The sequence below is a fragment of the Pteropus medius genome, unplaced genomic scaffold (assembly GCF_902729225.1).
Source record: "Pteropus medius unplaced genomic scaffold, Ma_sr-lr_union100, whole genome shotgun sequence".
NCBI classification, from domain to species: Eukaryota; Metazoa; Chordata; class Mammalia; order Chiroptera; family Pteropodidae; genus Pteropus; species Pteropus medius.
The window spans coordinates 1,576,598-1,604,490 of NW_024356335.1; the positions used below are offsets into that span (position 1 = coordinate 1,576,598).

At 52.7% G+C, this 27,893-nt stretch overlaps 1 protein-coding gene, 1 long non-coding RNA gene and 1 pseudogene across 2 annotated transcripts; 1 reads left to right on the top strand and 2 right to left on the bottom strand.

The window, feature by feature from the left end:
* OLFML2A (olfactomedin like 2A) lies at window positions 1-27,724 on the top strand. Its single transcript, XM_039861742.1, has 8 exons — window positions 1-196; window positions 8,512-8,775; window positions 13,816-13,923; window positions 16,870-17,073; window positions 18,939-19,182; window positions 21,404-21,634; window positions 22,677-22,862; window positions 24,267-27,724. Exons 1-8 carry the CDS (start codon window positions 98-100, stop codon window positions 24,869-24,871), a joined length of 1,941 nt encoding a protein of 646 aa, XP_039717676.1. The 5' UTR covers window positions 1-97; the 3' UTR covers window positions 24,872-27,724.
* On the bottom strand, window positions 7,855-8,622 carry LOC120601783 (uncharacterized). Its single transcript, XR_005652556.1, has 2 exons — window positions 8,495-8,622; window positions 7,855-8,040 (listed from the first exon to the last, which is right to left on the bottom strand). It is a non-coding gene; the product is annotated as an uncharacterized LOC120601783 (long non-coding RNA).
* LOC120601841 (uncharacterized) lies at window positions 13,400-13,518 on the bottom strand (annotated as a pseudogene).
* Window positions 27,725-27,893: the final 169 nt, after the last annotated feature.

Consider the following 27,893-nt stretch of genomic DNA (forward strand, 5'->3'; position numbering starts at 1 on the left):
GCGCGGGCAGAGCTGGCGGCGGCTCGGAGCGCGCAGTGCAGCCAGAGCTTCCCGGCGTCCGCGCCCGGCTGTCTGTGCCCACCGTGCCCGCCCCGCCATGGCCGCGGATACCCTCCCGCCCCGGCCCCGGCCGCTGCCCCTGCTCCTGCTGCCGCTGCTGCTGCTGCGCGTGGGCTCGGCGCGCGCCGACAGTAAGGTACGCGCGGCCCTCGGACCGGGGCGCAGCTCGGTGGGGAGCTGGGCGCGAGGGGGCGCTGTGGCTGGGGGTACGCGCCAAAGAGGGTGCCTGAGGCCGGGAGCCGAGGACTTGGAGTGGGAGAGCCCAGATCTTGGTCTTAAAACACGGACGCCGCTGGGTCCACGACCCTGGGAGAGGAGGGCGTAGGGGAAGAAATGCTGGAAATGATAGTGGTGTTTAGGACCCGGAGCCTGAAGAAGGGGTGCTGGGACCCAGTCCGGAGCGGGATGTCGGTTAGCTCTAAATCCCACAGTCAGGGAGAGCGGGCGCAGACGGGAGATGCCGGGCGTAGGGATTCTCGGGAGCGCTGAGCAGAGGGAGCCTGGAGAGCTGGTTCAAAGTTTCCATGGAAAACTGACCTACACGCCGGCAGACCTCTGGGTAACTGCTGCCCAGCGACTCCTAGGTTTGCATTAGCCCTTGGGCTAAGGCTTTCAGGCCATGAGGGGGACCCAGAGTCCCTCCCCAGTGAACCCAGCTGAACTGGTCACTTGCCTACCAGGGACTTGACGCACTCTGTGGAGGACACGGTGTCTCCAGAAGTGACCTGAGCTGTTTTCAGTTGTGGCTTAAACGATCTGTTCTGGTGTCCAGCACACCTGGATTCAAATCCCACCTCCACCTCTCGGCCGGGTGACCTTTCGTCTTTACCTCTCTGAGCCTTCATTTCCTCACTTGTAAATACGGAAAGAATAATGGTTCCTACACTGCATCGATGACGTCTAGGTTAGGGAGAGCATGCCTGGAAAGTGTTTAGCACCTCGCCTGGCACTTAGTAGGTACCCAATAAATGATATTCTGATTATGAAAGTCTCACCACAGGGACCCTGAAAGAGGTGAGATCCAGAATGTAGAGAGAGCAAGCACTAATGGTCAGTCAGAACATGGGTCCCTTGAGGGCATTCTGGAAATGACCCAGTGAGGATGAGGACTGGACTGGGGTTAGTAGCGGGCAGGAGGGAGAGAGGACCCTGCTCATGGAGCATGAAAGCAAAGGAATGGTTTCTCTTGATGTCTCTTCAGCCTCTTTCCTGGGTAGAAGGTGAGGCTGCCCTGTGCACAGGCAGGTAAAGGGCAGAAGCCACTCACCACATGGTAAGATTATGAGCAGTGGGCACTGGCAGACCCAGATTCAGCTCAGAGTGTGAAAACAAGTGGGCTGCAGTCCTGACCATGTGCTCCAAAGACAAGAAGGGAATGAGCAACATCGCCATTTTACAGATGGGGAAACTAGGAGATATACAGAGGCAGCTGGCTTGTGAATCAAAACACCTAGGTTCTGGCCCTTTGTTGTTCTTTGGCTGTGTGACCTTGGGCAAGTCACGAGCCTATTGCTGGGCTTCAGTTTCCCCATCCGAATGACAATGTCTCCTCAACTTCCTCTCCATATAGGGCCTTTTAGGATTCCCTGACCTGGCTCAGGTAAGGGAACAAGTGAACAAAACCCCCCAGATAACCTGATCATTGTTTTGCCCCTCTCATTTCTCTGGCTTGGAGAAATGTTTGGTGTTAGGCACCCTCTGAGCCACACAGAGGACTTTAGAGTTTGTGGGGGAGGGCTAGCACTTAACACAAAGCAAAGACAAAGAAAACCCAACACCCTGTTTATGTAGTGAGTCAGCCAAACACTTGCTAGGTTGGGTGTGCGCGCAGTGTGTGTGTGTGTGTGTGTGTGTGTGTGTGTGTGTGTGTGTTTAGCTGTCCCAGGGCAAGCTGAGACTAGTGGGGAGGCACATCCTAGAGTCTGGAGAATGAAGCAGCTGGGGGACTCAGTACAGCCCTCCCCCAGACACCTCCCACTCCACACGGCTTCAGCCAGCTGGGAAAAATAAAAATCAAGTGATGGGTGAATTTACTCCGCATTCCTCAGCACAGCTAGACTCCTCTGGCTCTGCAGAGAGAGAGCTGTTTTCATTATCACCCTCTCCCTCTGTGTAACAGCCCTCTTTCCTCTCCAAGTCTGTCCTATTTTTGCAGGTTGAGGGGAGCCCTTAAGAGGGCCTGGGACTTGAAGTCTATCTAGGGCTCTAATGGGTTAAGCTGGCTCCTCTTCAGGCTTCCTGCTCCTAGGATGTCCAGCCTCCCCTCCTGTCCAGTACTTTCTGGGGGACAAGGGGTAGCTTATCCCCAGTGCTCACCACAGAATTCTTTGGTCTCTGCCAGCTCCTCTCAGCGAGTGTTAATTTTGTGTTTATAGTAAGGGCTTTCCTAAACAGTATTTGGAGTTTCCATCTAAGGAAGTGCTTTGTCCAGCTTGATAATGAGAGAGGTAGTTCACAGCTCCCCTGGCATTTCTGAGGGGCTCCCCAGCGTGGAGGCTGAGAAGGACAGGCGAGTAACCACACGAAACCCAGACATGGCACCAGAGACCTCGGGGAACCTGCTCTTTGTGCTGTGTCCTTGGAATGTGGCTGAGAATGCCTGATCGTACCTCAGTTTCCCCACCTGCGAAAGGGGTGCAGGCACCTCACTTCCACGCATTCACATATGGGAAGGGGTTCTTTGTTCACCCCTGCCGGGGCCCGAGGACAGGGGAAAGCCAAGACTTGAGGGAAGAGGGCCAAGGGAGCAGGAGGGGCTGGAGCAAGTGTGCGGTGTTGTCTCGGGCGGGATCAGATGTTCCAGGCCAGACTGGTCCCTGGGGCTTAGGTGTTGCTGTGCCTTCGCTCTGGGAGTTTCCGCCTGTGGGTGTAATTGGAAACAGGCTCCGGAGCAGGCAAGGGATGCACAGTGCTGGAGTCCTGCACACAGAGTGGGCCGGGCGAGGTCCCATGGGTCTCTTACAGGGAAGGTACTCCATGTAAGAGACCGTTGGCTGGGACACCCGAGAACATCCTGTGTGCCAACCCCTGTGCCTAGCCCTTGCATTCAGGATCTTACACAACCCTCTTGCCAACACTCATTGGCCCCTCCCCATGTGACAGACTTGAACACTGAGGGGCAATAGAATCAGGATGGGGCCGCTCAAAATATCCTGAACACGGAGCTTGAGGAGTTTGAATTCTGGGGTCCAAGGGTTCTCAGCCTTCAGTGGGTGGGCATCTAGATGGCCTGAGGAGCCTGAGAGTCTGAGTCCAGGGGTGTAGAGCTTGGCCAGGGCATCTGCGTTTTCCATGCGCACCCCAGCTAATTCTGAGGCACATCTTCTAGTTGAGATCTCATGGAGGTGACAGAGCCACGGAGGTTCGTAGAGCAAGAGAGTAGCAGATCATCAAAGAGGAGCCTTTGAAAGATTAACCCAGCAGAGAGGAGGCTGCTGTGTTATGCAGGTAGCAGTTGGTGTGGCCTGAACTCAGGCTGAACTCATGGAGTGGAGAGCAAGGGAGAGGGGTGGGAAATACTTCAGGTGAAGAATCAAGAACGTGAGTGATGGGTTATCCGGAGTAAGAACGAGGCTCGGAGCTCTGGGTTGGGCAGGAGGGTAGGTAGACGTGGGTTGAGGAGACGATGCTGCATCCAGTTACAGATGGATTAAGTTTGGGGTGCCTGTGAGCACCCAGGGGGAGGTGTTCCGCTGGCAGTGGGCTCTAGGGGAGGTCTTTGCCTGCAGGACATGAAAACTGTCTCTCAGTGAGTTGGGGCTGGCCACCAGAGAAGAGGGAAGACTCAACCTCAAGGTGACACAATTCGAACCTGTTCCATTTCTAGAACATTTCACAGCTTTAATCTCCCTCCTCTCAATTCTGGCCAGATTTATCCATCTCCCTTCAGAAAAAAATCTCACGTACGCCCCTCTCACCATCTTATTTTGGGATTTCCTTGCAAATACCTAGGGACCTTTTTAAACACAATCCACCTACACTTCTGGGGGCTTTGGCAGCAGTGTGTGCTGAGCGAGGCTGCAGAGAGATGGGGACTGAGGCTAGGACTTTCTTGCTTGGCAGCAAGTCCAGCCCTCACACCAAGGAAGGGATGGGCCAGGCCCGGTGGGAGTCCCAGGTCCTGTGCTCCCCCAGGGCCCCACCCCGGGCTCCCTTCTCTGTCTCAGCTGGTGGAGAAGCCCTTGCCCGGTGACATGGGAGCTACGGGGGGAGCAGCATGTAAACCAAATCTTGAAGTCAGGCTGCGCTGTGTGACCCTGGGCAGGCCCCTAGTCTCCTCTGATGCTCAGATTTCTCCTCTCTCAGATGGGGTTGTGGCGAGAGCAAAGGTAGACAATAATGTGCAAATGCGAGGGAGGGTTGTTGGCAGCAACTTGAATAGCAAGCGCCACTCAGACAGCATTTACTCTGTGCCAGGCTTGCTGCCAGGCGCTCAGCATGCATTGGCCCGTTTGAGCCTCAGGACAAGTTTACGAGGAAAAGATTGTCGTCCTCCCCGTTTTGCCGAGGAGGACGCTGGGGCTCAGAGGGGAAAAGGCCACGCAGGGAGATGCGGGAGCTGGGGTTTGAGTCCGGGCTTGGCTCCTCACCACGGTGCTCTGTCTCCTCCGGTCACACACCATGAAGACAGGGCCCTGCCTGGGCTCCTGGCAACTGGCAACTGGGGCTGGGAGCAGAGGCCCTTTCCACTCCTGGCCTGGCTGGTCAGGGCCTTGGCCACCCCCATCAGGACATAGCACCTCATCTGAGGAGGGAAGGAATGTTGCAGTCTGATGTGGAGGCTGCTGCTGCTGGGGGAGGGTGTTGGGCTGATGGGTGGGTCCCTAGGAGGCCTCTCTGGCCTGACCACACAGAACACACCCATATCCACCCATCGGGCTCTTAACCCCTCTTGGGGTCCCAGCAGAGGTGGGAAGGGGGCCCAGGAGTCTCCAAGAGAAGGCAGACTTAAGGTACTAGTGGTGATCTAAAGAATGAATGTTCAGGACCCCGAGCCTGGCTGGCAGCATTCACGGCCAGAGGAAGATTGCCCCGCAGTGCCCACAATACACTTCGCCTATAGAGAACCCAGGGTAAAGCTTCCACCCACAGCTGCCCCCTTCACCACCTTCTTCATCCCTAAGGGGCCTTTGAATTGGTCATTTGATGACCCCAGCGCTCTCATCTGTAGGACACTGCTAACATATCTACCAATCCAGCCATGTGGAGAAACAATAGGCTAAACAGCCCCCTTTCAGGATTAGTGATGTACTAATAACAGCTATATACGACCGCTGTGTGTGCTCCTGGGCTGGGCTCAGCATATTGCTGGTATTCCATCTCTCTTGGTCCTCACACAGTCCTTTGTTGGGTAGGCACTAGTAGTACCCTCATTTTACAGATAGGAAACTGAGGCACAGAGAGATTAAGTCATCCACCCAAGAGCAGCTGTAGGTGGCCCACGGCTATGTTCCTAACCACTGCTCCACACTTCCCCAGGACTGGGTGAGTTCTCAATAAATGTCTCCTCTCTGGACTCAGCTCCTCAGGCTTGCCTCCTCCATCCACCATCTATCAACAAAGCAACTGAGTGAGCTTCCCATGATGCAGATTTGATCTGGCTTCCCCTGGTTAAAACCCTTCCATGATGCCCCAGTGTTTTCGGAAAGAAGCCAAGATCCTCAGCCAGCATTGAGGGCCCTCCACGAGCTGGGCTCTGCCACCCCCAGCCTGACCTCCTGCCACCCTAGGCTCCCTGCAAGTATCAGCCAGAATGAGCCTCTTTCAGGCCCCCAAGATGCCAGGCCTTTGCTTGTCTTCGCATGTCTGATCTGCTCTCCCTGGAATGTCCTGCTCTGCCTTAAAGATGTCCCTCAGGAGTGTCCTCCGAGCAGTCTTTGTGGGTACCTTTCTCTGTGCTCTCAACGCTCCCTGTGCCAGCTTCTCTCGTTTCTGAAAAGGTCAAGAATGTACCTCAGTCTGTTTCTTCTACACCTCCAGCTATTCCCCAGAGCCCGGCAGAGGCCAGGGGCTCACATAGGTGTCTGCAGGCTCAAAACAGACATGGAGTGTCTACAGCTCTTCTTCAGAGGGCTCTGAGACACTCATGGGTGCTGGGGCTTGGCAAAAAGCCCAGAACTGAGTAGTCTCTTAGTGACTTCAGCAAGAGCTGGGTAGCCATGGGTCTGGGGGTATTTGTTTGTTGATCGGGCCGTGAAGAACTATGTCCCAAGAGCCTGGAGCTCAGAGTGGGCTGGCTGAGCCAGCTAGGGGAGGAGTGGTTGTTTGGGGCTTCCAGAACCCAGCTGGTGTGTCAGGGCAAGGCAGGCCAGAGGCGGTGACTGAGCCTGGCACCTGGCGCTGATCTCACTGAACTGACTCCTACAGGCACAAAGCCCTGCTGCCCCCAGTAACCAATGACCACAGCTGGGTGTGTGGCATCCCAGGGTGGGATTGAAAGAAAAAGGTGGGGGGACCACTAAAATCGAGGTCATGTTATTTCATTTGAGCCTCACTATGGGGAGGTGAATATGGAGAGTCATCCATTTTACCACTGAGAGGATGAAGCTCAGAAAGGTTGTGTAACCTGTTTAAGGTGACACAGGTATAGAGGAACAGATCTGTAGGAAAAGCAACATAGACCAGTGATTTTGATCTGGAGTCAGATCCACAGCTTGATCTTCCCAGTCAAAGCCATGTGACCTGGACCTATGATTTCACCTCTCTGAGCCCCCGTTTCTTTAGCTGTATTAATAATGGCTCAAACTTAAGACACACTCACTATGTGCTAGGCTCTGTTCTTTACCTATATTAACCTATTTAATCTTCACGACAACTCTGCGAGGCAGGAGCCTATTTTACAAATGAGGAAACAGGCACAGAAAGGTTGAGTTGCCCACAAACTCACAGTTACTATCCCAAGCTCTGCACACTATGTTCTTAGCCCTGCGCTCTCACATGTCTGCAAAATGCAGGCTCATTCATCCAACAGACATTTACAGAGCTCCTACTACAGGCCAGGCGGGCACTATTCTACGGATATAGGAGGGAACTAGACAAAACCCCAGGAGAAGGGAGACAAAAAATAAGCAAACACAGATATAATATTTCAGATGGTAATAGGTGCAATAAAGAAACATAAAGTCACTAGATACGGGGACAGAGAGTTATGGGAGGTGGGTGGCTGGGGAAGGCTTCTTGGAGGAGGTGATGTGTAAGTAATGTGATGTAATGAGCCAAGGGAATATAGGGGATAGGGTTTCAGGATGAGGGCACCATATCTGCAAAGGCCCTGAGGCTGCAGGGGAGTGAAGGAAAGGGTGGCAGGAGGAGGGGTTGAGCAGAGGGTGACAGCTCACACAGGCGTCGAAGGCCACAGTAGGGACTTTGGAGATGACAAATCACCCCCTCCATATGCAGATATTATTAAAGGGTGTGATGCGTGTGAAACCTGGGATGTAGTAAGTGCCCAATAAAAGGTTTCCATTCATATTTTTTACTATTGTGGTAAAATATACATAAAACAATTTTTACCACTTTAACCACTTTAAAATATACAATTCAGTAGCTCTTAGTGCAGCCATCACCACTGTCTAGTTCCAGAACATTTTTATCACATTTTTATTACTCCAAAAGGAAACCCCATACGAATTAAGCAGCCACTCCCCATTTCTCCCTCCCACTAAATCCTGGCAGTTGCTACTCTGCTTTCTGTCTCTATGGATATAAATGGAATCATACAATACATAGCCTTTTGTGTCTGGCTTCCTTCATTTAGCACCATGTTTTCAAGGCTCATTCACACTGTAGCATGTATCAGTACTTCATTCCTTTTTATGGCCGAAGAATATTCCATTGCATAGATGTACCACATGTGGTTTAGCCATTCATCAGTTGATAGACATTTGAGGTATCCCCTTCTTGCGGCTCTTGTGAATCATGCTGCTATGAACATTCATGTTCAGGTCTTTGTTTGAATACTCAATTCTTTTGGATATATACCTAGAAATAGAATTATCGGGTCATGTTGTAATTTTGTTTATTATATCCTTACTTTATTCATCTATTTTTCAGTTACAGTTGACAGTCAATGTTACATTAGTTTCATTGTAACAATGTTACAATGTTACATTAGATATACAGCACAGTGGTTAGACATTTATGTAACTTATGAAGTGATTCCCCCCACCATAAGTCTAGTACCCCCACACACACACCATAAGTCTATGTTTAACCCCATCTGAGGAACAGCCAAATTGTTCTCTACAGCAGCCATTAATATTTTATTTGTTGTTGTTATTATAATGCCTCTATTTCCTTCCTTGCAAATGCTGCTGGCTTCTCAGCCTACTCTAAGGGTGCCCCCAAAGGCCAGGGACGTTGTTTTCTGCTACCTGTCTCCTTCTCCACCTCTCCTGTCCTATCCCCCTCTCCCCAGCACTGGCCTGTGACTCACCCAAGCCCGTCTTGCAGGTGTTTGGCGATGTGGACCAGGTGCGGATGACCTCGGAGGGCTCCGACTGCCGCTGCAAGTGCATCATGCGGCCGCTGAGCAAGGACGCGTGCAGCCGGGTGCGCAGCGGGCGGGCGCGGGTGGAGGACTTCTACACCGTGGAGACCGTGAGCTCCGGGACCGACTGCCGCTGCTCCTGCACAGCGCCGCCCTCCTCGCTCAACCCCTGCGAGAACGAGTGGAAGATGGAGAAACTCAAGAAGCAGGCACCTGAGCTCCTCAAGGTAGACTTTGCGGGTGGATAGTGGGGATGGGAACACCTCTTGGATGAATGAATACCTAGCGTGGGCTGGCACCAGGATGTCCTTCCAGTGAAAAGTCCATGTGCTCTAAGGCAGGTGCTGTTATCATCCCATGTCACAGGTGAGGAAATGGAGGCTTCCCGTGGTGAAGCCACTTCTTGCCCGAGACTATTTGGCCAGTAAGTGATGCAGGCAGCGTTCTTTGGCTAGTTTACCTGAATATATAGCCCCTTACCATCTAGTCCAGTCTCCTATATTTTACCCAAACCGGTTCATCTGTCGGCCCCTCTATATAGTATTTTAAATTTTAAACTTTGTGGCATTTTATCGTTTGTAATTAGTAATAATATTTTCCATACTTGAGTGCCGCCTGCATGGCAGATGTTATGCTCGGGTGTTTTGATAGATTATTTCTCCAAATTCATAAACTATTCTGTGGGAAATAGGACCTTTGTCCTCATTTTATAGGCAAGAAAACTGAAGTTTGGAGAAGTTAGGTCACTGGCCCACATGCTCAAATAATGACATGTAACCCCAAGTCTATACCGTACTCGCATGTGCATTTTGTGCTTTCCCTCCCCCCACCTCCAGCCCACACCATAGACAAATTAGAAAGAAGCACCAGCTTTGGGGGAACACAGCCCTGTGGCAAGACCCATGGCTTGGATAGGCATGTGCACGTTAGATCGCAGTCCTCACAGCCAGCCAGACACCTTTGTGCCATTTATACCACGTATATTTTGTGGGGATGAGATTTGAACCTAGGTCCTAATGTGGCCAAAGCATGTTCTGCCCACCTTGCTCTCCTGTCTTCCTTTTTGTAATGGACCAGATAATTTGGTGCTTTTGAATCTTTCTCTTTTATAATTTCTTCCAAATACGTGGGTATAAATTTTGCCTTTTTGGTGTCAAGAACTGTGAAAGTGACTGAACTGTGATCCTACATGGAAGCTAACACGTTAGCCTGCCAGTTTCATGGACCCTGGCAGAAGACACAAGCCTCCTGGGTCAGAAACAAAAGACATTATTCCTCACAGCAGCCAGCGTATCTACATTTTCTTGCCCTGGTTCTCACACTCCGGTTCCCACAGAGGGATGCAGTAAATGCCAGATAACACCTCCACACACCTTGGGGTGTTTTTCAAGATAGGAGTTCCAATTTAGAGAATCCAAAAATCCGTCAAGAACTAATACTTTTGTAAAATACTCTAAAAATGAATTCTTTTATAATGGACACTGAGTATACCCTCCCTGCTCCAGAACGAAACACTATCCAAGGTTGTTCGTTTTACGAGATGGCCCGGAACAGACAGTCAGCGCCTCTGCATGCAAGACATGCAGAAAAGCAAGAGATCTGTGAAGAATCCTCTGCCAATATTTGGCTTAAAATGTTTTCTTTAAATTTAACTTTAGTTTTATTTTTATAACAACTGAATGGATACCAAAACTCTCAAAGTTGGGGGGTGAAGTAAGGTTTGAATTTTAGGCTAAGTGGCCTCTTGACAACTTGGCAGACCCTGGACCACACTGTCTCCTTGGGGCCTCACTAGGGCCCTGCAGACTCCAGGCACTGAAGACCAGTCTTCAGTTACAGGGACAAACCCAACTTCTGCTCAAGTCCACTTCTCAATAACTAAATAACTTCTCAAACTATTGCACATGAGGATATAATTTAATCCTTGCCACAAACCTTTGGAGAGGGAATTTATGGTCCCAGCTTTACTTGTGGGGGACTCTGAGGCCCAGAGAGGGATCGTGAATTGCCTAAGATCACACAGCAAGAAATTGGCAGCACTAAGAGTTGACCCAGGAATTCTCTGCTGTGTCTTCTTGCCCACAGGAGTCCCTAGGCAGCTGTCTCAGCCAGGAGCCCATCAGCACACAGCAGTCTTGGGGGATTTCATTCAGCCTGATAGGACTGGAGTGGGGTGGTGGCGGAATTGACCCAGCAGGTGGGGTTAGAGGAGGAAGAGAAAATATTCTGCCTCGTTGACACTGCAGGAGTCGGGGCGGGTACCTGAGAGGTACCCAGAGAACCTCAAGAGGAAAAGGGAGTAGAGGTAGTATGAGACAGGGCTAAGGCTTCTCTCTTTTGGCTTGGCTCCCTTTCCCTCAGCAGAAGGCTCTCTTTGGGCAGGCCTCCAGGAGAAGAGGTTAGGGGTAGTGTGAGGGGGAAGGGGACTGGGTGCACCCACCCTATGCTCACCCCTGGACTCTACCTCAGCCCTTCTTCTTGAGCTAAGAACGCCAGCTGTGTGTGGCCTTAGTTGAATGACTGAGTAGAAAGGGAGGATTCTAGATCCCCTTTCTTGGGGAGGTTTGCAACAGGGGTATGCCTCTCACCTCTTCACTCCCTTCCTTTCTGGATAGAAACCAAACACAGCCCTACCCTTGAGGAATCCCCAGTCCATGGGGAAAGAGCTCCTGCCCCCGACAATGGCAGTGTGATTGGCACTAGGTTGAGGGATGTCCCGGGGACCATGGGAAGCCAGAGGAGGAGGTCATGTTAGGGCTGGGCTTTGAGGGGTGTGTAGGAGTCCCTCTGGCAGAGCAGGAACGAAGGCATGCTGGGTGAGCAGTGGAGTGGGTGTGGCATAAGGTGCCACCTGCCAATGTCTCTAACAGTGCTTCTCATACTATCTATGGTGAAAGACCAGTTGTTTAAAAATCCATCAAGAACTAATACTTTTGTAAAATACTCTAAAAATGAATTCTTAGAAAAATGAAACAAAAACAGACACACAAAGTACTAGTCTAATGTTGGATTATTAGAGTCAACAGATACAAAATTGCTCTGTCAGATGGCTCCAAAAGTCTATAAAAACCTACTCTCACATTTTATAATTATTTTATCACAGACTAGTCAGGAGCAGTTTGACTGTTGTGAGTCCACAGGCCACCTTTTGAGTAGCAAGACTCAAACTCACGTCCAGCTCTTGGCACAGGCTGCTCCCTTGGCCTGGAATGGCTTTCTCGTGCCATCTTTGCTCCCTCAGAACTCAGCTCAAGCAAAACCTCTTCCCCGGCAGGTTTCCTAATCCACGCCTGCTCCCAGACAAGGTCACGCCTCATCACGAATGGTCTGGGCACCTGTGTGTTACCATCTGCGTTCCCCGACCCGGGCGCCTCTCTGTCAGTCTCTGCATTCCTTGACAGCCCGTGAAGGACCATGAAGCCTCATGTCTGTCTCGTTCATCATGTCCTCAGTGCTTGGCCCAAAGTAAACATTTGCCGAGGCCAAAGAGGGTAGCAGGGGCAGACTGAGGACGGTGTGAATGCCAGGCTCAGGAGATGAGGAGCCACATGTGGGCAGTGGGGGGGCCACCACAGGAAGTACTCTAGCAGGGGAGAGACCCATAGTTCAAAGCTGTGCTTTGGGAATCCAGTTTTGGTGGCCGTGAAGTCAGCAGAGTGAAGCTGGAAGGTTCCCAGTGAGCCCCCCCTGGTAAGTCATCATTACCGCTGATGTTCATGAAGCGCTTGCTGTGTGCCCCGTCTGTGCTGAGCCCTGCCAGACGTCACTGCTCTTCACCACAACCCCATCACCCCGTTTCACAGAGAAGGCAGCCGAGGCACAGGAGAGTCTATGTGCTTGGTTCTCATTCTATGCTCCATGGAGCCCTACGGGTACCGTGCAACCTCAGGCCTGAGCAAGGTCGAAGGGGAGCAGAGAAGACTCAAGGCTCTAGCCCTGCTTCCAGCGGAACCCCCACTCCCTTTTTCTGTTTTAGAGATCAGAGTCTACTCAGAGAAAAGTCCTCTGGCTTGAAACAGCTTGAACACCCCTGGGAGAGTGGGAGTAAAACTGTTTTGGAAACAGCGGGCCAGGGCCAGACAGGAGCCCTGAGAAATGTGGCAGGGCCGGGGCAGAGCCCTGCTGGAGGGGGTGCTGGAGGAGCCACCCTGCCCAGGAAGCCAGGGGAAGCTGATTTCCCAACCGGACCTTTGTGCCAGGGCGTCACTGACACTCTCGCTGGCATCCTCGCCAGCCGGAGGGAAATGTCATCTGCTGATGAGGTGCGATGGAGAGGAGAAAGAGAGGGGCAGGGGAGACCCAGCATCTGCCACGGACCTGTTGTGCAAGTCTCTCCCCCTTGCTTGTCCTCAGTTTCCCTCTCTGAACATAAGACAGGAGCAGTAAAGCATGACAGGAAAGAGGTTGGGTTTTACCAAGCCGGGTTCTGCTCCCGGCTGCACCACTGAATGACTGGGTGGCCTTGGGCAGGTCACTGCATCTTTCTAAGCTGCAGCTTCTCAATCAGTACGATGAAGATGAAAGGCATCTAAACCTTGTCTTCAGTTGGGTCTCTAGAAGCAGACCCTGAGGCGAGTGATTCTTGCGCAGTTGATTTGGTACAGAAGTGCTCCCAGGAGAAACGGGTACCGAACTGGGAGACATGGGGGGAAGGAAAGGAAGCCCAGCAGGGCTGTGGTCTCAGGCCAGGTGTCAGCCTCAGCCCCAGGGGACACTGGAGTGTGAATGACAGCTTAATTGTCCCACTGGGGCTGGCGTTCGGATGCCCACACCGGTCAGACATTTCCTAATGGCCATGTAGGAACACGTGTACTCCCAGGGACAAGTGGCTTTTTTTTTTCTTTTTTTTTACGCTTACAGCACCCCATCTTCCTAGGTGGTCTCCCATCCAAATACTAACCAGGCTCGACCCTGCTTAGTTTCCAAGATCAGACGGGATTGGGAGTGTTCAGGGTGGCATGGCCGTAGACCAAAGTGTCTCTTTGAAGGAAGTTACAGACGCAGATCGTTAGAGGGAGACACGTGGAAGTCAGGGTTGGCCAACAGGAACAGTAGGAGGGACCCCGGGGGGTATGGATGGAGCACCTCTGGTGTCCACTACTTACCTCAGGGGGTTGTGAGAATTAAGTGAAGTAGCTCGTTAAAGCCCCTGGCACAGTGCCTGCCACATGGCAAGTGCTTAAAAGATGGAATCTGTTGCTTTTAGTGCCCTTAGTGCCACGCCCTGTGCTCTGCCTTTTCCCTAACCCTCACCCTTCCCTGGGCAGCTGCAGTCCATGGTGGATCTCCTGGAGGGCGCCTTGTACAGCATGGACCTGATGAAAGTGCATGCCTACGTCCACAAGGTGGCCTCCCAGATGAACACGCTGGAAGAGGTAAGGGCAGGGCACGCAGGCCAGAGGCCAGGCTGTTACGCTGCTGGCAGCCAAGGGCAGTGTCTGAAGTGGCCCAGGCAATTCTGTCTTGACCCTGGTGGCTGTTGAAAGCTGGACTAGAGCAGGGAGCCGGGAGAGGGAGATGCAAGCCCCAGGGTCCAGACTGTGGGGAAGAGGTCTGATGGGGCCTTGAGGGCCTGCAGGAAGCCGGGAAGCTGGGTAGAGAAACCGAGGCACCTGCTGGTTGTGTGAAGAGTGTGGAGCGGGGCTGGACCTGGCAGTTGGCCTCAGTTCTCCAAGACCAGACCCTAAATATTGCACAACTCTGGGGCCACCATTCTCATAGTACCGTGTGAGTGATGCCCTCTGGTGTAGCATGGTGCAGGACTGGCCAAACCCCCTGGGACCAGGCTCAAGGCAGCACGGCTGTCCCAGTACCCATGGATGCTGGAGGCATAGGTGCTGAGTGTCTTCTCCTGGTCAGGGCAGTCGTACTGGAGAGCTGAGCAGGCAGCTGGGACTGCCCCTTGAGGACAGGGACAGAGTTGGGCGAGCGTGGGGGTCCAGGCTTCCGGTTTGAGGTTTGCGTCTCTGCTGGCACAGCGTGACCGCCTGTTTCCTGCATCCGGACTCCGCTGGGAGCCTGGGACGTGCGGCTGCCAGGGGCGGGTGTGGGGGCTTCCTTTCCCAGCTTCCTTTCCAGAGGGAGGGGGCACCTGGGCATCCTGTGCCCCAGGGTGGGAGATTAACCCCTTATTAACCCCAAAGTCGGGGTCACAGTGGCTTTAGTGATTCAAAAAGTATTTGACGAAAATCTACTGTGTACCAGGCCCGTGCCAGCATGGGAGGAAGGTGACAATGGCTGACTTTCTACTGTGTTCCAGTGTTCCCTGTGTACTTAGTACGTGCCAAGCTGTCCTCTTGCCAGCTCTGCAGTTATCCTTTGACCTTTATTAATTTATTTCATGTAACTATGAGCCAGACAATCCAGTGGCCACGTCTGCTGGGTCAGGAACAGATCAGAAACCATTTCCACAGCCACGAAGCAATGATTTTTAAATTATCTTCTGTTTTGCCTTATCTGTGCTTTGCTTCTGTTCACTAAGTAATAATTCTATGAAGGAAAAAAAAAAGTTTTTGCTAACCTTGGAGAAGGTGGAGAGAACAGCTTCAATCAGAGGTGATTTTGTGCCCCAGGAAACAGTTGGCACTATCTGGAGACATTTTTGGTTATCACCATTTGGGGAGGTGGGTGGTGGATGCTATCAGCTTCTAGTGGGTAGAAGCCAGGGATGCTGCTAAACATCCTACAGCACCCAGCTCAGGCCCCCACAACACACAAGCGTCTGGCAAATGTCAGCAGTGCTGAGATTGAGAAACCTGCCTTATACAGTTTGCCTTCTGTCTTCCCTGTGATCTAGTTTAGAACGTACTTTCTCGTTCCTTAGCCTTTCTGGTTCTCACAGTCACCCTGATATTTAGTCGTTATTATGATAAAGATCCTCATTTTACAGGCAAGGAAACTGAGGCTCAGAGAGGTAAAGTTATTAGCTCAAAGTTACCTAGCCGGGAAGTGGAGAGGAAGGATTTGAACCCAGCTCCGTCCAACTCCTACCTACTGCCTCTTGGTCCCCGAATCGCTTCACACCCAGGGCTGACCGAACATACAGCACTTTCAGGTTATTTTCTCCTCTGTAAAAGTTTCTGTCAATGAAATTCTGAACTCATAATCCTGATGCTCCAGGACTTCGCAGCAAAGAGGCGCTTCTTGCATCTGACTCTAGTCTCCCCTGCTTTAGCTGAGAAGTAGTTTCAGACAAAGGAATTCCATGCATACTGCAGACCTGCTGGGGCTTTGGGGACCTGGGGATGATATCAGGCCACCCAGCTTTCCTGAGTCCTGCCCAATGGACAAGGCCCAGCAATGGGGATCTCCGGGATGCCGGATCCACAGAGAGGAGCACGGTGGCTCTGAGCGGTCCATCTGTTTCCAGGGGGTTTCGGAACCAAGAGTAGATTGGGGGGCAGTACGAGGGTGGCTGGAGTCTGCTAAAGCCAGGCAGGGTCCCTTGCAAGAGAGAGACAGGCCTGGGGAGGAGAACAATCCCAGGAGGAAAGACAGGTCTCAGAGCTGTGGGAGGTGCCAACACCACCCTGTAGAGAAGCCGGAGACTTGGGGGCCAAGAGGGCTCAGTCTCACCCATGACAAAACCCCAGAGAGTTTCACTGTTTGGGCGTTTGATTAAAATAAGGTATTTGTGTATCACTTGTGAAGTTAAAATGTAATTTTAAAGTAGTAAAAGATTGGTAGCAACTTAAATGATGGCTTCATAGGAACTGGCTAACTACGCGATGGCATGGCCAGTAAAAGGAATAGGGAGCACTGTACGTACAGATATGGAAGAGTTCCCCAAACAGGCTCGAGTGGAAAAGCAAAGCGTGAAAGGAAGGAAGGGAGGAGAGAGAGGAGGGAGAAGAGGAGGAGGAGGAAGGAAAGGAAGGAAAAGGAAGAAAGGAAGGAAGGAAGGAAGGAAGGAAGGAAGGAAGGAAGGAAGGAAGGAAGGAAGGAAGGAAGAAAGGAAGGAAGGAAGGAAGGAAGGAAGACAGAAAGAAACCCATCACAATTGTTGGCACTGACAAACAAAGGTGGGAGGAAAACATATTTTTTATACCCATTAGTTTCTTTTCAATTTAGTACTATGAACATAGAATCTATTTTTTTCATTCATTCACTTTTTAAATAAAAAATTAATACCTACAGGATCTCTTAGCAGCATGCTTTATTCCACCCATGCTCATTGGTGCTGCCCCTGGCTGCACCCCTGGGCCCTATTCAGGAAAGCAAAGCCTGATGGGAGAAGCTGGGGTGTCCCCCACAAGACAGGGGTTGGGAGTGGGGGAAGCAGTCAGCAGAGGCTGGAAAGACCTCGAGCCCCACCCCCACAGAGCATCAGGGCCAACCTGAGCCAGGGGAACGAGGCTGTGAGGGAGAGCATGCGCCACTTCAGTGAGCAGCTGAAGCGCTATGAGAACCAGTCGGCCATCATGATGAGCATCAAGAAGGAGCTCTCCAGCCTGGGCCTCCAGCTGCTGCAGAAGGACGCAGCTCCTGCCGCCGCCCCCGCCACCGGCCCTGGTAGCAAGGCTCAGGTGAGGCCATGGTTCTGAGTATGAGGCCAGAAGGTGGGTGGGCCTGGCAGCACAGTGTGGGAGGACCTCAGCCCTGAGGGCCAGCTGGGCGGGGTTTAGGGTGTAGAACGGGGCTGAGGGCTGGCACAGCTGGAGAGTCTGTGGCAAGGCGGGTGGCAGAGGGTGTCTGCTGTGCCGTGAGCACAATTAGCAAGGTGAGCTGGGGACAGACATGGGGATCCAGCCAAGGGGTCTGTCCCTGAGCAGGCATCTGGCAGTGTTGTCATTCACGTTTCCAAACTAGTGGGAACAAGGCCGTGAAGATGACCCTCCCCACCTGGCCCTGGGAGACCGAGTCTGCTGCAGCAAACCACTTCGAGCCTCCCCTGCTGTCACCGCACCCCTGCCTGGGTCAGGCCTGCTCGGGGGTAGATAGGCAATGCCTCGGGGACCCCTGCAGACGAATGCCACTTCCTCGAACCCAACCTGGTGGGGGGATAACAGCAACGAACCTCCAGACATTCCATGTTCAAAGTCAGACCACAAAGCGAGCAGAGGTTTTGTCACCAGGCAGAGCCACCCTGGACATGTAACACACCATGCAAAGTTGACAAAGGCCCTCTCCTGGGCAAATTGCAGGAAAGGCTCACCCTCTGGGCAGATAAATTAGATAAACTGTGCAAAGGCTCCTTCCTGTGATAGACACACACCAGGGTGTGTGGCTTGGCAAATGGAGTAAGACTGGGTTTCAGCCCCATGCGTGCCCGTCGGCTAGTCTCCCACGTGCAGGACACAACCTCACCACTGTCCATAGCAGCCTTGTTTTTGGGTGAGTGGGGGATGAAGGGAGCTGGCGTTGTAGGATCCCGCTCTGGACCTGACTTCCTCACAGACATTATCTCAGTTCATCCCATAACCACCTGCGAGGACCAATGATCATCACCCACTTGGAAGATGACAAGACCTGGAGTGAGGTCATGTAGGGAGAGGGTGTGTGCGCGGGGACCGGAACCAGGGTGCTGGGCCTGCCAAGCCCGTGCTCGTTGTCTCCACCCGTCAGCCTCCTGTGCTGACATTGTGATGATGACACCATTTGCGTCTGCAACTGGGACCGCCTAGATGCCGCTAGTGCCTTGGCCCAGAGCTGGCTTCCTGCTCCTTCCTGTGCCAGGGCCACAGGCACGAATGAACCCTGTGGAGGTCTAGATACTGTACTTGCTGTATCTCCTGGAGATTCTGCCTAACAATGGTTGATGTCACAGGCCCTGTGTTCTTGTGCCAAGCCAGCATCAGAGGCATTTAAAAGGAAATGAAAGTAACAAAATTCACAATGTGTTAGAAACTGCACACCCTAAGGGCAATGCCCTGGTGACCAAACATCCCAGTTGGCCGGGGACTGGAGTGTTTCTCAGGATGTGGGAACTTCAGTGCTAAAACTGAGAAAGTTAGGGCACAGTGGAACGAGTTGGTCACCCTGCCCAGAGGCCTGAGAACCTCTCCTCTGCCCAGAAATAAATCGCAAGCAGTGAGAGAGACAGGGATGAGAAGCCGACCTGGTGGTCAGCTATCTCCCCAGGGAGCTGACCATTATAGTCAACCCCCTTTGGGGATTATGCAGGAGTTCAGAAATAGGAGAGGAATCTGACCAATCAGCCTGGCCTTCGAGCCTGCAAGGGAGCTAGAGAGCTGAGTGGGGAAACTGAGGCACACCCCAGTCATGGATGTAGCCACTACGGAAGGAAAGCTGTGCCTTCAGGAGCACCTAGGACATAGGGTCTGGAGCAACAGGATCATGTCCAGCCCCCACTTGCTGAGCTTCCATGACCCCCCGCCCACAACATCCTTTCTAACCAGCCCCCAGGTCTGAGACTTCCCTTCTCTCCCAGGACACCGCTGGAGGGAAAGGCAGAGACAGCAACAAATATGGCAGCGTGCAGAAGAGCTTTGTAGACAGGGCCCTCCCCAAACCTCCTAAGGAGAAGCTGCTGAAGGTGGAGAAGCTGAGGAAGGAGGGCGGCCAGGGCCGATTCCTCCAGCCCACAGCCAAGCCCCGAGCCCTGGCCCAGCAGCAGGCGGTGATCCGAGGCATCACCTACTACAAGGCGAGCAGGAAGGAGGTGACCGAGGCTGGTGAGTTGGAGGGGAATTAGAACTTTGGGGAGTGGGGACTTGCTGAGGGATGGCCACACCCCAAGGATCCCCCACAGGGACCCAGGGTCTTCGCTATAGTCAGTCAGCCACAGATTTCAGCTCCACTGGTTGACTGCAGCACCCTTTGCTCATGCACACAGTGGGATAATTACCCCTCATGGGGTTATTGGGGCTGACATGATATAATCAACACAACAGACTGCTCAGTTCCTTTCCAGTATTCACAGCCGTCTCCACCCTCGCTGGAGTTTTCCTCCTTTATTCGAAGAGGTCCACCATGTACCTGCCGTATCTCTCAGAGATTCTGCCTAACTCGGAGCTCACAGTCTTGTGGGAAAAACCATATCCATGACCAGGCAGTTGCCACAGGTGGGGCAGGACAATGTAGGGGCCGCTGCCAGGCCAGGGTGCTGGCAAGTGACATGGGGCCTTTGGGGGACCTCACGTTTCTATGCTGGCCTTGGGATAAATGGCCTCTCCAGTACCTCCCACTTCCTATCTCCCCAAAGGAGAGCTCACAGACACCTGTAATCTCTCACAGCCCCCTGCTGGGTCACAGTGAAGGGCAACAAAGTAATTAACCAAGAAACGAGACCACAGTTCCAGTAGTATCCAGATTTCTGGGCCATCCTCACTAGTGTGACTCCTAATTCTTCCTCTGACGCCTCCCCAGACGCCTGCTTTCCTCCCATGTCCCTGAGAGATGTCCCAAGCCTGCTCAGCACCTTTCCTGGGTCCTGCTGACCACCTCCTCCTGTGAGGCCCTCTGCCCAGCCCATGTCCAAGGAGGCTGGGAAGTGGAACTGTGAGGGACTCGTCTCCTTTAAGAGCCCCCTCAATTCTTGGTCCCAGAGCTCAGGGGCCTCTTCTCTCACCCCTGGTGCCAGCTGCTGGCCCTGAGTCCTGCCAGCTCAGCCTGACTACAGCACAAAGCCTCTGACCCCTGGCTGGGACACTGCCCAAGAACAGCTGCAGGCATCTGACTGTGCCAGCAAGGCCTGTGGGAACAAGCCCCCTGCCCTGGCAAGCTGCGCCTGAGATCCACAACCCTGACCAGAGGGTGTGCCCTCATCCCTGAGAGCCCCCAGGAGCTGCCCCACAGCGGGGCCTGGCGAAACCTTTGTGCAAAGAGGAAACCCAGCAGGGAAAGTACAGGAAGAAATCAGGTCACTGTACTGGAGTCAAGGGGCCTCGGGCCACGCCATCACAGTAACAACAGCATTCCTCTGTCCCTGGCATCATAGTGTTCTGAGTACTTTCACATAGTATCACACCTGATCCGGGTGAAGAAACAAGCTCAGAGAGGTGAAGTGATTGGTTCCATGTTTCACGGAGAGTTGGTGGGACTGGAACCCAGCTCAGCAGGCTGCAAAGCCTGCCTTAGACCCCTTCACGGCTCAGTCACTTGAACTGAGGAGTCTTTGTCCCTTGCTGTGTGGCATTGAGTCTTCCTACTTTCCCTACGCAGGTCCCATTCATCCCAACCCAGAGAAATGTGTGGATCAGGGATGACCTAGATGGCACCAAACCAGATATCATGGGAGCTAAGAGTCCTGTGAGCAAAGCCCCATGCCAGCAGGTGTGGGAGAAGAGGGGGAGGGGGTGCCAGAAAATCTGAGACATTGGGAGGTGAGGGGACAGAGAGAGACAGAGCTGGCGTCCACAGGTAATGAGAAGCTGGCTGCATCTGCTCCTCCGACCTGAAGTGTCAGATGCTGAGCAAGAGAAGCTAGGGGATGGTTTCTAAGGGAAAAGACCAGGAGAAAGTCCGCAAAATGGGAGAAGGGTTTCTGCATCCCGGAACTGAATCTAGGCAATGAAAGACTGGGTACAAGGTGTTTGACACTTAGGAGGGAAAGGGGAGTCATATTTGGCACCTCATATTTACCAGAATCTGTGGGAATGTTTTGTATACGTTTTCCTCCAGTCGACATGACGGCCTAATGCAGTGGGCCTCACGATTGTCATTGCACAGAAGGGGAAGCGGAGGCCCACTGAGGCAAGGGATTTGGACGAGGCCACTCAGCTGAGGAGGGGACTCAGAGCTGGTCTGCTGACCATGAAGCCCACTTCTCGAGGCCTTTCACTCCCCAGGGCCTACCCTCTCCACTCCGCCCTAGCCCCAGATCTGGGAGCATGGTGGGCCTGGGGGAAACCTTGGGTGCTACTGGGATGTGAGCTCAGGGTCTTCTCTCCACAGACAATGCCCTCAAGGGCACTTCCTGGCTGGAACAGCTGCCGCCCAGGGTAGAGGGCAGACCACCCGAGCCCAACTCGGCAGAACATGAGGAGGCCGAAGCCGGGGTCTCAGATGGAGCGGACTTGGCCCCTGGCACGCCCTCCTCAAACCCGGCAGCCACTCCCACCCCCATGCCCACCACCAGTCCCCTGCCCACTGAGTCACCTTCACGCTCAGAAGTCCCGAGCCACGGTGAGTAAGCCTCACAGGGGTTAGCAAACTACAGCCCGTGGGCCAAATCCAGCCTTCGGCCTGCTTTCGTACAGCCCTTAGGCTGTTTTTACATTTCTAATGGGTTGTAAAATAGAAATATATGGGGCAAAAGTATGTGGTTTGGAAAACCTAAAATGTTTACTATCTGATCCTTTACAGAAAAAGTTTGAGGACATTTATAGTAAAACAGGTAGTATTTTCAAGAAATTCTTCTTTAAACATCACCTAGAATCCCATCATCAAATCCAACAAGTGCTTTCACTTTGTTTCTTCTGCCCAGTCTCTGACCCTGTTTTTATGTCCACATTTGTGATTTTGGCTTGTGCCTTTCAATAGCCTCCTCCTCATTAAGTCATCGAGCCCATCCTTCTCAAGGGCGTCCTGGCTACCCGTGATAGCAAGGCTTACAGCCATCCCCTCCTTCGGTCCAAGCACACCCCATTTCTAGGAATCTTTCCTCAGGATTCATCAGCAATGTGGACAACAGCTGCAACTTAACTGGTTTCCTCGCGGCCTATTTCTAATGTCAAAAAACGGGAAATAATCTAAAGGTCTAACACCAAGGGAATTGGCTAAAGAAATTCGAGGGCACAGCTGTCTGGTGGCCTGGTAGAACCTTGAAATCACATCATTAAAAGGCCACTTAATGATGTGAGAATTGCTCAGTGAAGGGAAAAAACAGGGTACTCCACACTGTATATTCAGAAGAACCAGGGTTTTTAAAAGTATGTCTTCATGACTGTACATGCAAAGAAGAGGAAGGAAATTCAGCATACTAAAAACCTTTGGATAATGGAACTTTGAATGATTTTTATTTTCTCCATTCTCCTTTTCTGATGTTCCGTGTTTTTTTCTCTTGGTTTTTGGGTTTTGCTTGTTTGTCTGTTGACAATGATCAGACATTGCTTTGATCGTGAAGGAAAAAACAAAAGGCTACAAACAAAACATCAGAAGGGATTTAAGTTAGACCCAGAGAGTGTCCCCGGGATTGTCCAAATGCTGCTCCTCTCGCTCCCCACAGGCAGCGAGGCCAGCTGTGAGGGCACCCTCCGGGCCGTGGACCCCCCCGTGAGGCACCACAGCTACGGGCGCCATGAGGGAGCCTGGATGAAGGACCCCGCCTCTCGGGATGACAGGATCTACATCACCAACTACTACTATGGGAACAGCCTGGTGGAGTTCCGCAACCTGGAAAACTTCAAGCAAGGTCGGGGACCCCAGAGATGGGAGCAGGACAGGGTGTGGATGGCCTGGGGAGGGTCCCCCTTGGAGACTTTGTCCTCCTTGCTTTGTGGTTTCCTGTGATCCAGACTTCCCCAGCCTGGCCTAGCTCCGAATGGCCAGCCACCCCAAGGAGGGGAGTCTGAGGGCACCCCCTCCATGCTGGTTCTGTGCCAGAAGCTGGAATGCCCCAGCAAACAAGATGGATGTGGTCCTGCCCTCACGAGTGCCACTTACTGTCAAGGGAAACAAAACTTACAGTTTCCACTAGTGCTTATTATGTGCTAATCACCCTGTGTGAGTCAGCTTCTATTATCTTCATAACTCCAGGAGGTGGGGGTTATCACCCTGTTTCACAGGTGAGCAGGGCCCCAGGCCTTAGAGGAGCTGCAGGTCTGGGCAGGGAAGGGCAGAATTCTGCTTATCAGATCTGGGGCATAGTTGGGAAAAGGGGTCATTTAGACATGAACCACCCTCCAGATACGCAGGGTATTATTTGGGAGGCAGAGACTTAAAGAAACAATTTTAGCATAATGTTAGAGGGAGAGCTTAGGGGGCTTGAGAACCCAGCCTAGAGATCAGGGAGACTTCCCAAGGGAGGTGATGCTGAGCTGAGCCCTGGAGGAAAAGCATGAGTAAGCCATGCAGAAGGGAAAGGAGTTCCAGGCAGAAGGCCCAGTGTGTGCGAAGGCCTGGCAGTGAGAGGAAGCACGGTGGCACAGAAAGGAGGTAGGGGGAGTGTAATGAGAGGGTGGGCTGAGGCAGCCCTTCTGAGCCACGTGAAAAAGTCTGGACTCACCCTGAGAGCTGTGGGGTCACAGGGTACGACCTGGAACAGCTTAAGCCTTCCTCTGCCAGATCTAACTGACCTCGTCTTTGCCTCAAGGGGCTCACAGGCTGGTGTGGAGGAAGCCAGTGCAAAGTGCCAGGACAAAGGGTTATGGGAGGCCAGAGGACAGGTCCTCACTCAAGCAAGGGTGGTTAGAGAAGGCTTCCTGGAGAAGGTAACATTGGCCAAGGGCTCTGAAAGATAAGGATATATTCCCCAGGCAGATAGCAGATGGTGAACGGCAGTCCGGACAGAAGGAACAGCATGGGACAAAGCGTAGGGGCTGGTGTCAGCCTGTTTCTCATTCCTGGCTGTGCCATTCCATACTGGGTGACCTTGAACTCTCTGAATCTGTTTCTTCCTTTGGCAGTTGGGATCATCAAGTTCCCCCTTCATGGGACTGTGAACAGATAAGATGATCGGCCCAGCTTCAGGCCCATAGCACACTAGTATCCGTGGCTCCCTGGGCCACTTGAGAGCCCTGGGTGGCCTCCCTGGCCTCTGGGTGGGCTGGGGGTTGCCAGGGAGGCTCTGGTGTGACCTGACGCTCTCCCCACGCAGGCCGCTGGAGTAACATGTACAAGCTGCCCTACAACTGGATAGGCACCGGCCACGTGGTGTACCAGGGCGCCTTCTACTACAACCGCGCCTTCACCAAGAACATCATCAAGTACGACCTGCGCCAGCGCTTCGTGGCCTCCTGGGCGCTGCTGCCCGATGCGGTGTACGAGGACACCACGCCCTGGAAGTGGCGCGGCCACTCGGACATCGACTTCGCCGTGGACGAGAGCGGCCTGTGGGTCATCTACCCCGCAGTGGATGACCGCGACAGCGCCCAGCCCGAGGTGATCGTGCTGAGCCGCCTGGACCCCGGCGACCTCTCCGTGCACCGCGACACCACGTGGAAGACGCGGCTGCGGCGGAACTCCTACGGGAACTGCTTCCTGGTGTGCGGCATCCTGTACGCGGTGGACACGTACAACCAGCGGGAAGGCCAGGTGGCCTACGCCTTCGACACGCACACCGGCACGGACGCCCGCCCTCAGCTGCCCTTCCTCAATGAACACGCCTACACCACCCAGATTGACTACAACCCCAAGGAGAGGGTGCTGTATGCCTGGGACAACGGCCACCAGCTCACCTACACCCTCCACTTCGTGGTCTGAGCAGGGACCTGCGCTCACCAGAGAGGAGTGGCAGTGGGCACGGGGGCTCCCCAGAGGGTCTTCTGCAAGGGACTCCATCAGCAAATATCTTGGGTGCTAGGCAGGTGGCGAGAGCCAGCCTAAAGCTTCCTCAGCACCCAGTGGGATAATCGTGGCTTCCACTCACAGAGCACTATGCCAGGAGCTTCAGGTGCGCTAACCCACTTCATCCTCCCAACAGCACCCTCGGAGGCAGAGAGAGTTAAGCCCATTTAACAGATGGGCACACCAAGGCTCAGAGAGACAACGTCCCTTGCCTAAATAGCCTCAGTTTGGATGGAGCGGGCCATGCCGTCACAGCAGCCCCATTTTACAGATCAGGAGACTTGGCCATGTTGTCCCCATCCCTCTCCCCCAGTTTCTCTGTTCTCTCCACTCACCCCTTCCAAGGCTCCTCAACACCAGGCGCCTTGGGAACCAATGCCCTAATGTCGAGTGGAGGCCCAGTTACGTTTGCCGCCACAGGCCTCCGTTCCGGCTAACCTGTCGGTGGCCCCAGGCTTCGGGCCCCTTGGCTAATGTCCTTGCTTCTTGCCTTTGGCCGGTCCTCCCACTCTACCCCACCCGCTGTCAAACCACATTCCAAACCTCCATGGTCACCCAGCCACTGAGCTGAAACCACACCCCGAGAAAAAATACCGGCCCCCATTCCACGTCCTCCCTCCCTCTGTTCTCGTTTTTATTTTCTCTTCTTCGTCAGCGCTGTCATTCGTTTCTGCAGCAGCAGCTGAGAAGGCTGGAGGCAGCTGCAGCCAAGGCTCCCTCAAAGCCAGAATTGCTGGCTTTGGCCTCATACCCAGGCTGTGAGACCACTCCCCAGTCCCTTCCAGAGTCGTTGGGCCTGGGGTCCACTTTGTCCTTTCTCTCTGGACTTTTGAACTCACGGCCTATACACACACTCAGGGATACCTCCGGGTCTGCCATGAGCAAGGCCCGAGGCTGAGGTGGGGCAAGATGAAGCAGGTTCCCTCGTCCTTGTCAGTCCTGACTTAGTCATTTGGTGGGATGGCCCAGCAGCCTGGCGGGCTGGGGAAGGCTGAGATCAGAGCAGTCGGGTCTAGGGGAGGCTTCGAACCTTCTGATTGCAAGAAACAGCCAGAAGGCTTTTCTCGTCTTCAGAGATGTTGGTGCCAAGGCTGCCCCAAGCCCAAAATTTGGGGCTGAGGCAGCACAGGTGGGCCACCTCACCTGGTGCTGCTGATGGCTCACCCTGAGCCTTAGAACCAGGCAGCTCAGGGAACAAGACCTTTAAGCCTGTCCCTCATCTGCTTTGGACAATTTTTAGATCTGGGATGAAGTTCTCCAGTCCAACTCCCTGTTTCACCAAAGGAGAAATAGGCCCAGACAGGTTTAGAGAGTTGCTCGGGACCACAGTGGGAACATGACACAGCCAATCTCTTTCCAGAAGGGTTTTGTCTATATCCTTTACTCTCCCGGCTTAGAGGCAGCTCTGCCTGGGAAGGCAATAGACTACCCAGCACCCAAGCCATCCTAACACCTCTGAAGCGTATTTACTGCTGATCCCTACACAACCCCCAGACTCTACTCTCCTCACTCTATCCCCACGCCAGCACCCAGATATCTGTGTATTTGAATGCCCAGCTGCCATGTCAGGAAATTTAGCTGCATACCTAAGAGTATAAGGAAATGCATTTTATGTGGAATCTATTTCTTTATATCATCAGGTGATTCCTGTATTGTCAAGCATTGTCAGGTGATGTTTTGTTTAAGCTGTAACTCACCCCTGAAATGAAGGGGAATGATTACGCCCAGCCAAGCAAGGTCTGACTCATAGTAGTGGACACGTCCAGCCTCCCCCACCCACCCAGCCACCGGCTCCACTCACAGGCTCTTCAGGGGGGCTGCGTTTCCCTTGACCCTGGGTGTGGGTTTTACAAGACTGTCTTTCGTGATATCACAGCCCAACCATGTGAGAAGTGTTCAGGCTCCTCTTTCTCCATCAGTCTGAGAAAAGGGAAAAATAGAATGGACCGATTTCGAAAAAAGACAAGCAAAATTGTTTTCTGGGGGAGATGATGCTGGCTGCGGCCTCCAAACATTCACTAAGCCCTTTCTGTTTTCAGTCTGTTGTCTGTGGGTTATGTGGTATGTACAGTTATTTTCCTCATTTTACAAATAGTCACACTGCAGCCCAGAGAAGTGAAGTCACTTGTCATGTAGGCAGTCAAGGAGAGAGCCAGGTTTGAAAATCGGGTCAAATAACCAGCATCGTGGACTGAGGATCAGCAGTGTGCAGCGTGCCCTGTGCGTATTCTGGCGTCTTCATAGCAATGGATGTGCGTACTCTGAATGTGCCCATTTTACAGGTGAGGGAACTGAGGTGAGGGGATTTACCCAAGGTCACGGAGCAACTTAGTCTGTGGCAGGGTTGGGGTTTCAGGACTGGTCAGTACATGTCCTTTGCCAACTGTGTGCGCTCCAGAAATGGTGGCTGTCATTTTTATTCAGTGTGGCTAGGTCACAAACTGCGTCCACACAGGAGTCCCCCAGAAGGAGGCTGGGGTCAGCTCTTAAAAAGCCTTGAATGCAAAGCCAAGAAGTAACTGCCTCCAGTCACAGTCACATTTGGGACAAAGTCGAGTATAAATTAACAGAGAAAAGAAAATGCTAAGACAGTTGGATTTATACCAAAACCTCAAACTAACTATTGTTAGGGATCTTGTAACTAGACATGTTTTCTGTTTTGCTTTGGCCTCTGGGAAGCTCAAAGTCAAATTTGAGATTATTTTTAACAATTGTACTAAGTCTCCTACTGGATTCTGGCTTCGTTCTAGCTTTCTGCTTTTACCTTTACCCTGATCTCTTTATTTTTATTGTATTGTATTTTAATCTATTTTTGTAAGTTTTTTTTTTTTTTGCAACAAGGTGGCATATAGCTAAATAAATACATGATCAAAAGTTTGACTTAAAAGGCTCGGCTAAATGCTATGGTCTCCATCCTTTTCGTAACACAGACACTTAA

Excerpts from the sequence above, each read along its gene's own strand:
- OLFML2A (XM_039861742.1), top strand. The coding sequence starts at position 98 with ATGGCCGCGGATACCCTCCCGCCCCGGCCCCGGCCGCTGCCCCTGCTC. Across the intron at positions 197-8,511 it reads CGGCGCGCGCCGACAGTAAG|GTGTTTGGCGATGTGGACCA; the intron begins GTACGCGCGGCC and ends CCCGTCTTGCAG. Across the intron at positions 17,074-18,938 it reads GCCCTGGTAGCAAGGCTCAG|GACACCGCTGGAGGGAAAGG; the intron begins GTGAGGCCATGG and ends CTTCTCTCCCAG.